Here is a 17,031-nt window from a genome sequence, read left to right as displayed (position 1 = left end):
CTAGTTTATTAAAACTGAGGGTAACGCATTGTTTACATGGTGTGGTCTTTATCTTTCTTCTGTGTGTGTTGCATTTCTCTTCTGCAAGCCCCACTGCAAGACACTGAGCGTGTTTGGCATCTGCTGGCCAAATTCGATCGCTCTCAATCAGCAGCAGGAGGAAAAGGTGTGGAAGGGGATGGAATGAGGACAGGAAACGGCTGTATGCTGTCATTTGGCTGAAAGGACCAAATTTGACTGATGGGAGTTTGGGCCCTCCAGAAAGTGTCAGGACAACATACCTCAACCCTCAGGTGACTTTGTATCTCCTTTTCAGTTGTGCTTGCTCCTCTTTCTACATCTTGGCCTGCCTGTAACGACACAGGAAAATTGTATTTCAGTCTAAGAAAACACTTTTGAATGTTTGAAAATGCATTTGAGATATGTTACAAAATTCTTAATAATAAAAAATGAAAGCAAGGCCATGTAAATGGCTCCTGATGGCTTTATTTGCAACATTCCAAGGCAGAGGCATTGGTATTTTTAACCCTGGTGGGTCAACATGTCTGACTCCGTAGCAAAGGCCATTCATGGTCTCTGTGGAGCAAAGGTCTAAGGTCAGTGTCCAGACATCGGGTTTGGTCTGTGCAAAGCACAGAGGGGCGTGGAGGTTTAAGGGTAAGAGACAGCCACTTGGGATTTCTTGCTAATGCTATTCGGTCACAAAGTCATCAGATGTACTAAATGCGAGGTAGAATAGGTCTATGCCTAGTATTCAACCTCCACAATGGTATCCTTGTGTCTTAGAATTCTGAAGAAGAAGATGTAAATTGATTGAAAGGGGAATAGCAGGAAGCCAAAACAGGGGTGTGGAGTTCAATAACCTAAGACTGACTTTTACTGCCCTGTTGTATTGAAAGCAACGGCGACAAGTATTTGATATGTCACACCAGATGTTGGCACTGTTTGTGCATCTCCGTATGAAAGAGGATTAGAAAAAAGCGCTCACATTCATAATGGATCCACATGCAGATTAGCTGCATGAAAGTGAGCCCTGTAGACCACTACACTATCAACAATGATGGTTTTATGACTGTACATGTTGTGCCTGAATGTAGATGGATTGAATGTAGATAGAAAGGAGCCAAACAGTGTGTTAGTAACCTCTGATCACTCTTCGAATGCCACCATAACCAATGATACATCTGGTGAGCGGGCAATGTGGACGACTAAAGCTCATCAATATCATGGGAGTTTACATGATTTTAATGATGAGGTGATATTCTGGGGAAAAGGCTTGGATTTAATTATTTCCTTATATTTTATTTTATATTTCATTTTATATTTCCTTATATTTTCCTCATATTTTTAACAGATATCCTCAAGTGGAGCAGCTGTGGGCTCTTCAGCTGCCAAGGAGATTAGGTACTGAAAAACACAGTGCCAGAAGTAATATAGTCATCTAATAGTTGGAGGTGTGTGCAAGAATGTGTGCCAAATGTACATCAAACTATTCTGCATGTGTGTGTGTGCAAATGCATAATAAAGCTGTCTTATCCCCACATAAAACAAGAGTTGAAGACAGCTGTACTACATGACACATTAACACAATGAGGCAGTTCTCTAGTGCCTGCCAGAAACATGTCTGTTACCTGGCAAGGAACCTTGAAAACACCAAGTTGACGTCCTGTTCTGTTGGGTGTAAGAATGCACTCCTTACATTCTTCTCATCATCTGCAAATGCAGAAAAAAATGATTGTCTCACCCATTGACATAATCACTGATTTATCACGTGATTGTCACCTTATTTATTTGATTTACATTCAGAACTTCCACTTAATTTGCATTGCTCAAGTGAACAAAAGAAACATAAGAAATAATAATACAGTTTGCAAACAATGATCAAGTAGTGTTTTAGTGTTATCAATTAACGCTTGCATGCTTATTCACTAAATCCGTCCTATATGCACGTATGGTCACAATAATGAACAAAGCAAGTAGCACTGTGGAGCACCGTGAAGCACTGTGGAGCACCGTGGAGCACTGTGGAGCAGGCAGGACTATGCAGCACCAGGGGAGAACATGCAAACACCACACAGAGATGCCCAACGGAGATTCGAACCCAGATCTTCCAGGTCTCCTGACTGGCAACATGCTAACCACTTGGCCACCGTGTGCCCCATACCATCTAGGCCACATATGTCAATGGAGGGCAGAAGCACTGCAGGTTTTCTCTTCAACCAGTTTCTCCAGCAGGTGATTTAATTGATGAGCTCCTTCCCTCAAATTGAAGGAGGTGTTGATCATTAGAAAGAAAACAGTGCAGTGTCTTGGCCGTCCATGGCACGAGTTTGACACCCCTGACCGAGGCATAAAGATGGCTACACTAGACTGGTCACAAGTCATGACAGGACACATAGAGAGATGGCAAACATTCACAATGAAACTGAGTGGGATCTGAACCCATGCAGGCTGCCCAGAAGTCAGACAAGTGAACCACCACACTGTCACTGACTGCTGAAAGGTATTCATCTAACAACATCTTAATTATTTTGGTTGTTTTTTGGAGTGTTGTAGAATTGCACTGCATCATATTCAGTGGTGTTTTTTTATATTATATTTTGGGGACATTACATAGCTACACGTGAGGACCAAAATATGAAAACGTCCTCCCAGTACGAAGCAGTGAAATTCTACACTGCACACTAAACCCCCAACCTTACAAGAACAGTCAAAAATGATCACAATTATGCTTAAAATGTCAAATGGTCTGGTGTACAGTACAACAGCTTTTGTATTGGATCTCAGAGTACAAATGTAGTAAATATTGTGGTCAGTGAGTATGATGACTGTGGCAACCACATCCAGGTCCAAATATACATTTGCTAATTTGTGCATTTTGACTCCAATCATATCTATATGTAAATACAGTAATGATAGTACAGTACTTTTCTTCCACCATCCAATATCTAGTATAAATATGATGGCACTCAAACCTTATACTTTACCCGCTTCTGCGGGAAGACCAAGGAGGTGCATGGCAGTGTTTTCTCTGAGCTGACATGATAGGAAACGTTACTTTTGGGCACAAAGCATGACAAATGAAATGTATGGCACTCAATGGTACTCAATGACCTATTGACTGCCATTCCATAAATCTGTTAGACTCATGAGTTAACACCTGTGGAATCTTAAACTTCTTCACCTGCATGCTTGCAACATCTGACAGCTTCTTGTGAGGGTCTGGTCATATACTGTCCACAGCTGGCATCAGTCTTTGCTGATTGATAATGTAAGCCATCTTTCCACCCTTGTAGTAAATTCAGTAAATGTTATGTGGCTTACATCACCACTTCATTTTCAATTGCAGGCAGACAAGCAGGTCAAGCCCTGGTCATTCAAAGCAGAGAGTAGATGGAGAACTGATGTGATCAGCCCTGATGGGGTGATGGAATTTAATTGAATGTCAAGTAGAAGCTGAAGGGTGACCTGATGAGGGCGGCTGAGGAACAAAAGAGCCTTGGCAAGATTTGACATAAATTAGTATTTATTAGTCTGGTCTGTTTTCAGCACATTAAAACCAGAGTATGCAGAAATGCAGAAAAAACTGGAATTAACTGCTACTGAAGAGAAATAAGGAGGCAGAAGAAGGGGGTGGGTGAGTGTAGTCTGAATTTTACGGTTGACATGGCATAGTGATATGAGGGGAAAAAACAGAGTGGTCAGGGCTGCTCAGGGCGATTATCTATTGATACCTAAAACCTTACTTGATCAAATAATTATAGAGCACACCGTCTTCATACCTCATTATTTTGTTAAAGGGATAGTTCTGATTTTTTGACATCAAGTTGTATGGCATCCCCATCAGCAGTGTACTACATCAACAGTGACTAGAGGTGAACAGAAAGAGTCTTTTATTGGTCATAAGAAGTTAAAAGGGCATCAACAGAGAGCTATGGTGCAAAAAATAATAAATACAACAAAAGTGAAAACTGAAAAACATTTGGGTTCTTACCTTTTTATATGTATGTGAAGTACATGCACCTTCCTTCTCCAAGAAAAGTTCTTGATACTTAGTTGTAGAAGTCTGATTGCCTCATGGTGAGATTGGGTAATCGGCATATTGGGTAAACCTCCATTTTGGCAGTCAAATTCATGCATTCACTCAGCAGGGCATAAAAGTATCTTAAATCGTAAATCTAGCTCTAGCTGGCACTGCTATTGGTGTATTTCAATAACGTAAAAAAATATATAGCTTTTCCTCTGTGCAAAAACATCAGTAACAAGCACCTTCCAGCTCATGCACACCCCACCCCTTCAGGATGCATAGGTGCTGCAAGTGTCTCCAGTATGGCACACACATTATCACCATATTCCAAAAGACTGATTCAGACAGGACTCAGATATAAACCTAAACTTGACTGGACCAAAGCACTGACAACCAGTGCCACACTACTGGTTTAAACCAGTACCCGGTGTGGTCCCAAACAACTCTGTGAGTCAGCAGTCATCGTCTCCCAATAATGATGTCATCATCTTCTTCTATACTTGGTATCGTCACACACATTGTTAATGTTGATGATCCCACATTATGCTTTTTTTTTTTTTTTTTTTACTATTTTAAATAGGTTTCAGAGATGCCATAATTGTGTATTGCCCCAAAATCTAGCATTGATCCTGGACATTTTCAACTTTAATTTATTTTAAGTTTAGTTTAAGGAACCTCTCGCACAAGCTCAGGCTCCTTCCCCACCAGAGAATTGACCTCGACCGCTACCCAATACACAATGCGCCAGATCCTTATGTTTGGTGGTGGGTCTTCGGAGGGGAGATCCCGTGTGGCTTTTTTGGGCTGGGCCCAGCCGGGCCCCACGGGTGAAGGCCCAAACAACAAGTGCTCACCTGTGAGCCACTCCCCCGCAATAATTTTCACCAGCAATTGCCAGTGCTTGGAAATATGGCGCTCAGCATAAATGGAAAAGCTTGGTGATAAAGGGTTCATACAACTCCAAACCTCTACACTACAGCACCATCTGGAGCAAGTTAGAATCAATATTAATGTAGAAACATGACAAAAACATAACACTTTGCAATAAAATACATATACTCACCAAAGATGTCAATTTCTTGTCCTCAGTCAGCCAATGTGGGCGTCACTTGGCATGTCAAACTGTTTTGTGCTGATCAACCAATTAGGGGAGTGAAAAATGCGGACATTATTGTAGGCCAGCCCTATGAGGCAAATCTGAAATCTGGTTAAATAAACAGCCTCATTACTAATAGTGTTTAAGTGACATGGGCCAGCACTACAGTTTCTGAAGGGCCTTATATTCACAAGACAACACATGCTGAAATCTGACAAAAAAACATACACTACTGTTAACAGTGCAGCCAAGAGACAAGCTACAAAATGATGATAATAGACTGGAATTAAATTAGTACAATTTCATGAAACAAATACTATAATTTAATTTGTAAATGACATCAGTGCTTCTGGTACTGTTTAGGCCAACAGAGAAGGCTTTGCTGGCCCTGAATGCACATGAAAGCGGCCACTTGCATCATCATTTTTATGTATTCCGCCTTCAGTGGAAAGAGTTTGGACAACCCTGCTAAAATGTAGCCAGTTAAAGACCTGACAGACCTAACAGTTGGATTAATTACTTCAAGAGAATTTGTGAAGTACAAGTGTAGACATTACCACATGGCCGAATAAGATTTTGGATTAAATATTGGTATTCTTGCATTTTTATTTTTATTAAATCAAAGAACAATATACTATAAACAGAGTGCCGGCATATTTTGGATTTGCGTACAATAATTTCATATTAAATATGTGTGGCTTAAGTGACTCTCCAAGCCTATATATCTCTTGATCTGCGATCAAACTTTATGAAACTCAGTTTAATCAGTTCACTTTTTGAGGCAGAAGAAAGTGAGAGCAGACAATTGTGTGCAGCACACAGCTGCAATTTCACGGATAAAACAGGTAATCAGACAGGGGATTCTGTGCCAGCAGCATTTTCTGAGTGCAAGCGCACACTGCACATGTGAGACCGAATGTGAGGGAACAATTTTGAGGTAACAAAAACCTACCAAACAAACAAACAATACAATACAATATCACCTTTAGAAACAGATTTTAAATTGAAAAAAAAAAACATTAACAATACTGATATTATTTACCAATGCAGGGTGTAAGGCAGAGGTCAGTTCCTGTTTTATTGCCTAGAGTAAATACCATCAGTGTTATATAAATCCATTTCATTCGTATTATTATGAGTTGCAGCATGTCATCTGCGCAAACATTAGTTTGTCTTTTTATAGAATATACTCAATCTAATACACACAGCAGTTGGACTGAATCAGAAAAACAAACATCTTCGTAATTCTAAATTTATTCAGAGTGAGACTGGCAAAATTGGGACAGACTGACATTTCAACACAATATTAAATATTTACACTGCATTTCTGAATTAATCACGTGATTCAGTATTAGATTGGGCAAAATTCCCCCAAAAAGTGCAGTTTTCCTTTAAGTCAAGAAAAAAATAAAACATTGGCATCTTCTCATATCACATATCCGTCCGTTCTATTACATGTAGTGTTGCGATTAGTAATTTTGCCTTTATTCCTTCTGTTTTTTCTACTCCAATGATATATGCTGAACAAAAATTAACAATTACGTCAAGTATTATTGCAATATTATCAGTCATTGTGCTCATGAGGTAAAATAGTTGGTGTGTGTGGTGAGCCCTTAAATCTGATAGGTGTTTGAGAATCAATGAGTGATAAAGTCAGGCATACAAAAAAAATCATTACAGATCTCAGATTACGACCGACAGCCGTCATTTCTAAGAAAGAAAAGAAAAAAAATGCTTTGGTTTTAGATGAGCCTTCAGTTTTGATGTTCATTTTTTGCCCAGTCTTTCCATCCACCTGGATAGTGCTGAACACTGAAATTGAGGACAGAGTGAGACAGTGAATTGGGAGACAAAGTGTGGTTTAAAAAGGTGGGTGCATATGCACTTTCACAAATGTACAGTATGTCACAAATGATATCTGTTTGTCCTTAAATGTTAAATGTAGAGGTGAAATGTGCAATGCAAACAATAATTTGATAAAGTTGGTTAATTTTATGAATTTGTAAAACAAGTTAGATGTAAGAAAGTCTTACTCTTTGTATCCCAGAGAGGTGGCTGCATCTAATGCAGTCTTGCTCCGGATGCCTGCCAGACAAGTGAACACTATGTTGTCTGCCTGTCCAGGCATCTCAGCACCATACTTCTCCGTGAACTCTCCAGGATCAAGCTGCAGAGCTGCGTTCACCTGGCCCACTGCAAAAATATGTATGCACAAACAAGTTAAACATGCAACACTGCAAAAAAAAAAAACTGAGTACAGTAAAACCTCGGTTTTCGTCATTAATCCGTTCCAAAAGGTCCGACGAAAAGCGAAACGCACAAAAACCAAGTACATTTTTCCCAGAAGAAATCATGTAAATCCATTGAATCAGTTCCAGACACCCAAAAATATTAACACAAACCATTTTACAGAGAATAATTAGATGAACATGTAGAAAACAGAGCCAAAGACATATAAATGAACACTGAACATTTAACATGACATTTATCTTTATTGAAGACTTGTTGGTGAACACGGTGACGAGGGGAGGGGGGGCAGGAGGAGACGGAGGAGCCACACGGACGCTGTCTCAAACTTAACTTTAAAGGGTGGACAGTTAAAGCTGCATACTTGCTCACTTGAATTTTATTGTAAACTTCAGCAGCAAGTAAAATCATCATTACACACACTGGCCTGGCTCAGTATCTGTTCTGTCACTCTGTTCCCCTTTGCAACCTGGTTCCTAACTTTACATTTAATTTTTTAAAAAGCACAGATTCCTACAACTGCATCATTCTGTGTGTGTTCTATGAACAAATAAACCACCCAGACAAATATAATGATGACAATTAAAGGATTCCCTAGTCCGAATATGCTCCAAAAGAACCACTATACAAACCACTATACATTCTTCACAGAGACTGAGTCGCCAACATGTGGATGCTTTGTTTGGGGACTCGATTCCACAGACTAGTTTGGTCGGCATACTGTTTGGCCGTACGATAACTGAGACAGTGTACAAAAACGGATGAATATTTTCTATCAATAATTTTCATTGAAAACCGAATCCTTCAAAATCCGGGACATACGAGGTTCCACTGTACTTGTTTTCTGGGCAAGTATAGTCATGAAGTTCTGCAAGTTACCCCACTAGAAAATGTCCTTCCTCATTCAACGCAAAATGTGTACAATGTACAGCTGTTTAACACACATTAATATACACTCCTGATCAAAATTGCAAGAATACGCATTTTGCACTGTTGGATCTTAAGGGGGTTCTATGTGGAGCTTCAAAATGCAAAAAGAAGAACTGGGAGTGAGACAAAAATAATTTTGAGTATAATTTATTGCAAACCACCGTTAATGTGAAATAGGCTATTCATCAGTCATTTTAAACTTCTTAAAAGATCCAGAGTGTTATGGAACAGAAAAGTCAAGTGTGTGGTCCTGCTGTCTTCATCGAGCAGTGACCTTCAACTCTCACTGGATCGGTTCGCAGCCGAGTGTGAAGCGGCCGGGATGAGAATAAGCATCCTCCAACTCCGAGTCCATGGTTCTCACCTAGAAAAGGATGGAGTGTCGTCTTCGGGTCGGGGATGAGATCCTGTCCCAAGTGTAGGAGTTTAAGTACCTCGGGGTCTTGTTCACGAGTGAGGGAAGGATGGAGCGCAACATCGACAGGCGAATTGGTCCGGTGTCTGCAGTGATGCAGACTCTGCATCGGTCCGTTGTGGTGAAGAGGGAGCTGAGCCGAAAGGCAAAGCTCTCAATTTACCGGTCAATCTACGTTCCTACCCTCACCTATGGGTCATGAGCTTTGGGTAGTGACCGAAAGGACAATATCGTGTGAACAAGCGGCTGAAATGAGTTTTCTCCATGGGGTGGCTGGGCTCTCCCTTAGAGATAAGGTGAGACGCACTGTCATGTGGGAGAGACTCAGAGTACAGCTGCTGCTCCTCCACACTGAGAGGAGCCAGATGAGGTGGCTTGAGCATCTGGTCTTATCTCGTTCTTGTAGACACAAACTTGTGTACCTTGTCATCTCGTGAACTGTCTCGTGACACCCCTAGTCAGTACTGTATGCACAGCTTGCTGTGGTCTAACAAGGAGCTCAACTGCAAAATTCAAAAGTGTACACGGAAGTGTTCACCTGCAATGGTAATAGTGCATTTAATGTCCATTCCGAATTTTCCGAACATGCCAAAGGTTTTCGAGCAGTGTATGTTCCAACAAATGCGTCCACATTAACAAACATTTTAGGTTAAGCAAAATAACACTCACAGGGGACGTTAATGGAACCAGGGATGAAGCCGTACTCCCGGAGCTCCCATGGCTCTCTGACGTCTATAACAACAGCCTTACCACCGGCCAGGAGCTGCCTCAGCTGTTCGTAAGTCACATCTGTGCTCGCTGTCACCGAGGCGAAGCTGCGGCTACCCAGCCACAACTCTGGGGATGAAGGGACTATCAAACAACTTCCCACATATTGTAAATGTATGAAACAGCATCATTGTCAGTTTGTGTTATATAAAAAGTGTCACCCGCTCTGAATGTGGGTGGACTGCTAATAATAACAAAGCAACTGAAATAGAGAACTCACTAGTGCAAAATGGGTGCGTGTTAAGAGTCAAACTGGAGAAGACTCGCCTGCTCTGGGCAGAGGCACTGTGAAGGACGTAACTGTGACATAACCGTCGGCTTTCGGCTCCGAAAAATCCCAGACACCTTCGGAGAGACATTTGTGATTAATATACACCTAACTAACCTGATTTTAAGACGACTTCTTGTAACAGTTACATATAGGCCAACTGTAAGTATGCAACGCAAGTCTAGCGCAAGTCGCTAATCATGCAGGGCGCATGAGCGAAGTACGGGTCTGTCAAAGGACAAAAGTCAATGTGTGTACAGCTGCATATCTGTATAAAGATAAGATTCCAAGTGTGTCAAATGTTAACTGTGTGTAGATAAACTACGTATATCGCATTCCAACTCATTCACTTTTTCTTTAACATTCTACAGTCCTGTACGCATTACACTATATACAGCCATTATTGTGTGTGTCCCATTTTCTAGTTGAACCTGAATGCACCACGCTAGCTTGCCATATTGCTTCCGAGTGCGTCACATGTTTACATAGTGTAGTACTTCATGCTACGAAACCAGGCAACATTTATAAAGTTTAGGTTAGCATTCAGTATATTTCACCGAAATGTCACGTCATGTTATCGGCTTTAGTTCTCAATGACTTTATTACCAGGCGTACAGACGTTAAATAAGCTTATTAATTGTGGAGTTAGTATTACAAGTCTGTGGCTAGCCTGTTTGTTAGCCAAACAGAGTTAGCATCGCTGGTGTTAGCCATCTAGAGGAAACAGGTGAGTTTGTTTTGCTTTGCTTTTGCCATATCCCGAATACCATAAGCATAGTGTCACTTTACATATCGTTTAGATCGATCTAATTGTGTTATTTTTCTGATTTAAATGTGGTTAATTGAGGCCTTTAATGTCATGAATGACTGCAATGACTTTAAGTAGGCTCGTACTGAGATCACGTGATTAAAGTTACAGCGTGCAAGTGATAGTATAAAATCATTTCAAATTCACTGGAGTATATCTTGGTTTCTCACCCGAGATCATTGCTTTTGACATGCTTATTTTACCAGAGCACAACTTGAAAATAATACATAATAGTATGTAAATATGCAAATAATTTAATATGTACAACGAAGAGCTAACACAACACTAGATTTTTCTTAACAAAGCTTTGTATCAGAACTAAAGCAGCATAATACTGCACATTACATACTAGTCACCATTCAAATACGTACAGTACATATATTTACATCATGTAAGACATCGCTGGTGAACATATAATCAGACATAAGCACTTATTTGAGGGAATGTCTGGGAGCAGGGACGTGTGCATCTTTATCTATTTTACAGTGTGTTTGATGCAGTCATGACTGCTCTGTAAGGATGCCTGATTGTTTGCCTTGTTTGGGGAGTTATGGGCCATACTTGGTGAATAAATCAAGCAACCCACTTGTCAAGTAATAATAAAAGCAGACACTTTTTAAGATTTGTACATGGCAAAGAAAATACCTAGGAATAAAAGCAAGTAAAAACTGACGGGCCATGTGCAAATAACCGTTTGGAATACTGTGGTTGTTTTGTGTGCTAATGCCAATGCCTTAACCTCCAAAGCTCCAAATGCGTCTTAAGGACCCCCTGTCCTTGACAGCCGCCAAGATGACTAAGCGGACAAATAAACCAAGAAAACCTCGAGATGAAGATTCATCAGATGAAGTCAGTGGTAAGTCACAGAAGTAGATAACACACTATCATCAACACATTCAGTTATCAATGTGTTATATAATCCTACTACTCTGTATGGTTTGGTTACTGAATGTGATGAAGCCTAGATTATTATTATAATAATTAATAAAATAATTATTATAATAATTTTATACTGCAAACTAATCATTCATTTTTATCTGTTAATTCAGTAACTGAAATACAGGTAGTTCCACTATTCCACTATAAGTACAATAATATAGTTCACCAGTCATGTGTATTTTATAGGGGTGTCACGTCGCAAGATTAAAACGTAATGATATTTCTTGTTTATAGAAAAGCTTTCTTGCGAGAACATGGCAGCCAGAAGGCAAGCAGACTGTGAACTATGGCATCGCTACTTTAATACACGTAATGTGGAAGTGAGGCAGGCAAGGCAGGATAGGAACCGCACATTAAATTCTTTATGCACACTATACATCTTGCAATTCAACCTGTTTCCAACGTCACTCACTTGTTACATGTGGCTGTTGTTTTTCCATCAGTTGAACAAGCAGCAGAAACTGTAAGAATTCTACCTTTGATAAAAAGTACTTAAGATTTGTCAGATACAAAACACGATCACTGTATAAGACTTCTATCAAAACATGCAATAGTAGCATCTACTGTATTTTACTACTTCCTGGATTGTCATCATGGGAACTGTAGTTCTTTTAATGTAAACCTAAACTATTCTATTGCAGTCTGCAATCTATTTTGCGTGTTTCTTTACTCAGGGTGAGATGCTCAGTTCACGAGACAAGACAATATACGAGTTTGGGTCTATGAGACAAGATGAGATTTTAACATTACTTTTAAGAAAAGTACAATGAAAAAATATTTTAAAAATTGTGACAATATGTTGCTGTCTGCTAATTTCATTTCTACTACGTTATACTTGTTTACACTGTGTGTATGCTACCGGCCCCACCTCCAAGACAAAGAGACTGTATGACTGACATAAGGTCTCACTCCGTTCATGCCGTTGTTCTTTGGAACGCGCCGAGGTGCTGAAACCAATGCACAGAGTAAAATCTCTTCCTGCCTGTTCGGAGGCGAGAGACAAGAAAAACAGACACGCATGGCAATGTATTGAGGCCGGCAAAATGATCTAGTTCATTTTCATTTATTGTGTGATTAATTAATTCGTTATCGTCCCAGGTCTAGTGCCCATGAGATACTTTTTTTGTGAACGAGAAATCTTGTCACGTTTTAATCTCACAAGATCTTGTGACACCCCTAGTCCTTAGCTAGCTCTGCTGCTACTGTACGGTGTGTGTAATTTTCAAACTGGTTTACAAATTTCATTGGAATGTTGGACGAATAAGTGCCTTTTTCTTAACCAGGGTTGACTTGCCAGCATGTGACAAAGGCAGTGGACTTGAGCTCAGTGAAGAAAGCAATGTTATCCAGCCTGTGGTTAGTGTGTTCTGAGTGTCCGAAGGAAAGGACGATGATCAACAGCGAGCCTGCAGCCTCTCAAGACATCTTAGTCTGCCTCAAGTGTGGTTTCCAAGTAAGAATTCTTTCCGTACAGCCAAGATGCACATTCAGAGACGTATTTATCCCCATACTATCAGAGATGTATTACAATACAGTATATATAAACATAACTTATAATAAAATACCAGAACCAGGGTTAAAAGCAATGTTTTCCACATTCACAATGAGTCAACATAGAACTGTGGCGGTGTTTATTGATTGTTGGCGCAAATGCAACACACACCAAAAAAACACTTGAAAATGAGCACTTAGGTTTAGTAGCTCAGTCTCTAAGGACTTGGCATCGACACTGGAGGGTTGTAGATTTGTATCATCTGATATGGAATACTGGTGTGTAATTTGTTGGTGTCGTATGAATTAGGTAATAAAAGTATTATATAAAAATGTATAAAATATAGTTTTAGTGTCATTTAGTTTGAGGTCACGTATGTAGTACTCTTATTTCTATTTTCTTATGTTGTTTCTTAAACGGCTACACCTAGCTTGAAACAAACACTTGGATGTGTAACTTGTGCAACAGGGTGTTTTGTACCCATTGAATAAGAGATGAACTAAGCATTGGTATGTTATGCACAATATTTTACAGGGCTGTAACCACTCGGGGATCGAACACGCTGTCAAGCACCACAAAGCATTCCATCCTGAGTCACACTGCATCACCATAAGCTTGAGCACATGGAGGGCCTGGTGAGAAGCCTTTGAAATTCAGACAAAATACAGAGATAGACAGGCCGCATTTTAATTGTGTATGTTTTTTACCTGTAACTTGTGGTCTTGAAATATGGGATTCCTATGTTTTTTCCTTTGATTTTTTTTCCACTTCAATTGTACTGGTCTTAACTAATTCTGAGAATCGTATTATGAGTATGAACAATATTATTTATTTTTACTGTAGCTCTCTGAGAGTGTTTATGTATATTTTGTACTTCCTTTCTACCAGGTGTTTTGAATGTAATGAGGAGCTCTCCACTCACTGTAACAAAAAAGCCCTGGCACAGACTCTGGATTTTCTACAGAAGCACGCTGTCAAGGCAACCTCTGGTAAGGTGTTTGTCTCTTAAGTCTTTCAGCTAAGTACAAACACTCTTGCTGCAAGCCATTTCAGCAAGGCTAAGTGCTCATTTCTGTTGAATGTATATGTGGACAACTCCCAAACATTGTACAGTATATAATTGTATTGTAAACATGACTTTCCATCTTCACTTTGCATTTGTCTAACCAATCAAGCAGCATCTCACAAAGGTACAGTACTGTGAATATTTTCAGTGAGATTTACCTTCATGCAATCACTGCACTGTGGCATACCTGCTCCCCCTGGTGGCTGAAGTTATCGGAAGTGGCGACATCATCAGAGTCCCTGTGCATGATGGAATTAATTTGATTACAAATGTAATTTGAATAGCCATTCTACTTACTGATGAAAAATAATTGGATTGTTTTTAACTAACAAAAATATGTAAAATGTGATAATATTGATTTGTGGCCCTGTCTTCAGACCACCGGATCTCTCTTTAAATGTCCTGCATTAATTTGAGAGAAACTTTACAGCAGCGGAATGTTGTGGTTAAAGGAGGTGTGACATTCAGCCTTTGCTTAGATGTCTCACTGTGCTCATTTGAAAAGACAGACATCAAAGTTTCCTCCCCATAACTTCTACTATATACAGTAGACAGATATTATTAATCTCCAAGAGAAATTCACATTTAGGCTCTACATTTGGTAACCATGGAGACTACGTCATGAACTACTACTTCCACTGAAGTTACGTTTGATATTTTTTTGGGATTATTTGCAACCTGCCCTTTACTTTTATGCAAGAAACTGTTCATAAATGTCATTTTCCATATTATCTGTATTTGCCATACATATTTCCATATTGTCAATACATATTATTATTATTATATTATATTTTTTAATGCATTTTAACTGTCCTCGTATGGTAAAACTGTCACCATATCTATTAATTAATTATCAATAATTAATAATAATTAAAAGTTATTAGTAATTAAGTAATTGTGTCTGACTGTTTAGGCATCATGCAATCTGGCTATTCCTCGATATTTACATATCTGTACTTAAATCTAAAATAGTTTTTATAACTGCAGTATATTAGATCCTTTGGGTTTTAGAGCACCCATAAATCTGGCACCAATATTCCCAAGTTTTTTGATCATTTTAATTTAAAAGACAAAGTAGTGAAAACACTTGTACACATGTTGCATGCAAGAAGACAGTGATGTGTAAATTAGGGTACTGTAGCTACCATGTTTGTTTGTTCATCACTGTGATGATGGGTATGTGCATGACACAAGAAAATCTCTTCACTGGATTGTGGCTATCTCTCCAAATGTCAGTTTTGCTGCTCCTTTTTGGACAATCACACAACACCAATTGCTCCCATTTTGTGTTATCAATGCTGCTTATTCTAAGTACACTTGAGGGGATGCATAGAGCCGCTCTTAGCTGACAGTGTGAGAGACATCGTTATGTCTTGGGCAGTCAATCTTATGTCACAAAGGTAAATTTGTTGTAGAGCAAATGTCTTGACAAGCGTTGGACTGGAATTCTGCTCTCGCCACCATGCAGTTGTATGTGTTTTTTTTTACATCCATGACAAAAGACTTCTTAGGTACTGTATGTAGATGAGGAGTGTAGTGGCCCCTCCTCCCTTTGTAAGTGTCAGTGGTTTCGGCAGCCCGGTGTCCAGTTGCCAGTGTCCGGAGGCCAGCCAGTCATACACATTGGGGCTGGTCCTCAGTTAGTCTCTCAAAAAAAGTTACAGGATTGATGCTGTAAGTCTCCCACCCTTGCCATGTGCGTCACATGACTGCACACATTAGAGAAATTAGGCGCTTCAGTGATGCCTCCCGCCTGGGTTCCCTGAAGAACAAGAGCAGCTGTGTGGTGTTAGGCCTCTGCTCCCATATCCATTGTCTTTCTCTATCTGTTCCTGTCCCTTGTTCCTATCTTGCCACATTTGGGCCTGTGTGCAGCACTAGTGGGGGCCACAGTCCTGAACAAGTGATCATTCTCCACAGCTGGACCATGCTAACTCTCTATAGACGTGTAAACAGATAATGTTGAGAAGAACATTATTTTCAAGTGAACACTGTATTTTATTGTGAAACTATATCACGTATTTGCCTCCCACTACACAGTGATTTTACATTTTCACTAACAAACAGGATACAATGCAAGCGCTGAAAAAAACAGTAAATTAAATGGAGTTGCCAAGTACATAACATACCTGAGGCATAGCAGATTCTTTTATTAAAAGGTGTATGTAGTTTGCATCATTCAGTCTCACTCGGGCCCGCACATTTTTCCGGAACAAACAGGACCCAGAAGAGAACAAGAAATGAGCAACACTCTACAAGTGAAATTAGACATGTTTTTTTTGCAAATGGGCACATTTTCACCTCTTTGAAAAAACCTCATCTCTAGAGGTGTCTTCGACTAAGGGTTTTCATAGTTGAATCTGATTTAGAGCACAACTAATGGGGATCTCATTTACGAGTTTTTGCACCTCAAAGAAAAAGGCATGGTAGGTCGGCAAAAACAGTACCTTAATTTACATTTACACAATTGACACAGAAAGCAAGATGAACAAAACCGAAACACGACCACGAAACACCATCCATCCATCTTCTATGCTGCTTATCCTCACTAGGGTCGTGGGTATGCTGGAGCCTATCTCAGCTGACTTCGGCCAAGAGGCAGGGTTCAAAATAACACAATTAACAAAATAACAATTGAAATATTTTTGTTATGGAAATCTGTCCTGCATGAAAAGTATAAATTCAGAGTCAGGATACACAGGTGTATCCAACTTGCAGCAGTATTAAAGCTACTTTGACAAAAAGAAAGGAGAGGTGACCTATGTTGTATGTGACTGACAACATTTAAACTGCACTTTATTTACAACGCACATCTCCACTTAATGTGCCCATTTGTCATTACATACACATGTCCTGTTTGAATAGAACACTTCTAAAAATACTAAGAGGTGACGCAAATATTCTTTAGTGAACTACTCAACATCAGCTGGTGAGCTACTGCTACCAGACGAGCTACCTGTTGGAGACCCCTGTGA

At 39.7% G+C, this 17,031-nt stretch overlaps 2 protein-coding genes across 4 annotated transcripts in view; one reads left to right on the top strand and one right to left on the bottom strand.

Moving 5' to 3' along the window:
* Positions 1–6,361: 6,361 nt before the first annotated feature.
* On the bottom strand, positions 6,362–10,019 carry tstd3 (thiosulfate sulfurtransferase like domain containing 3). The gene is made up of 4 exons (XM_054782106.1): positions 9,704–10,019; positions 9,385–9,552; positions 7,157–7,316; positions 6,362–6,935 (listed from the first exon to the last, which is right to left on the bottom strand). Exons 1-4 carry the CDS (start codon positions 9,840–9,842, stop codon positions 6,878–6,880), a joined length of 525 nt encoding a protein of 174 aa, XP_054638081.1. The 5' UTR covers positions 9,843–10,019; the 3' UTR covers positions 6,362–6,877.
* A 193-nt stretch (positions 10,020–10,212) lies between these two features.
* Positions 10,213–17,031, top strand: part of usp45 (ubiquitin specific peptidase 45) — a 32,863-nt gene continuing 26,044 nt past the window's right edge. For 2 of the 3 annotated variants that reach the window (XM_054782105.1, XM_054782103.1), the window contains exons 1-5: positions 10,213–10,478; positions 11,307–11,415; positions 12,782–12,951; positions 13,525–13,625; positions 13,879–13,979. In XM_054782105.1, coding sequence (XP_054638080.1) covers positions 11,313–11,415; positions 12,782–12,951; positions 13,525–13,625; positions 13,879–13,979 — 475 coding nt within the window. In that variant the 5' untranslated portion in view covers positions 10,213–10,478; positions 11,307–11,312. The remainder of the gene's footprint in view (positions 10,479–11,306; positions 11,416–12,781; positions 12,952–13,524; positions 13,626–13,878; positions 13,980–17,031) is intronic. The other variant, XM_054782104.1, reaches the window with a different exon arrangement.

This window comes from Dunckerocampus dactyliophorus, chromosome 7 (assembly GCF_027744805.1).
Source record: "Dunckerocampus dactyliophorus isolate RoL2022-P2 chromosome 7, RoL_Ddac_1.1, whole genome shotgun sequence".
NCBI lineage: Eukaryota > Metazoa > Chordata > Actinopteri > Syngnathiformes > Syngnathidae > Dunckerocampus > Dunckerocampus dactyliophorus.
This window is presented reverse-complemented; position numbering and strand designations above follow the sequence as displayed.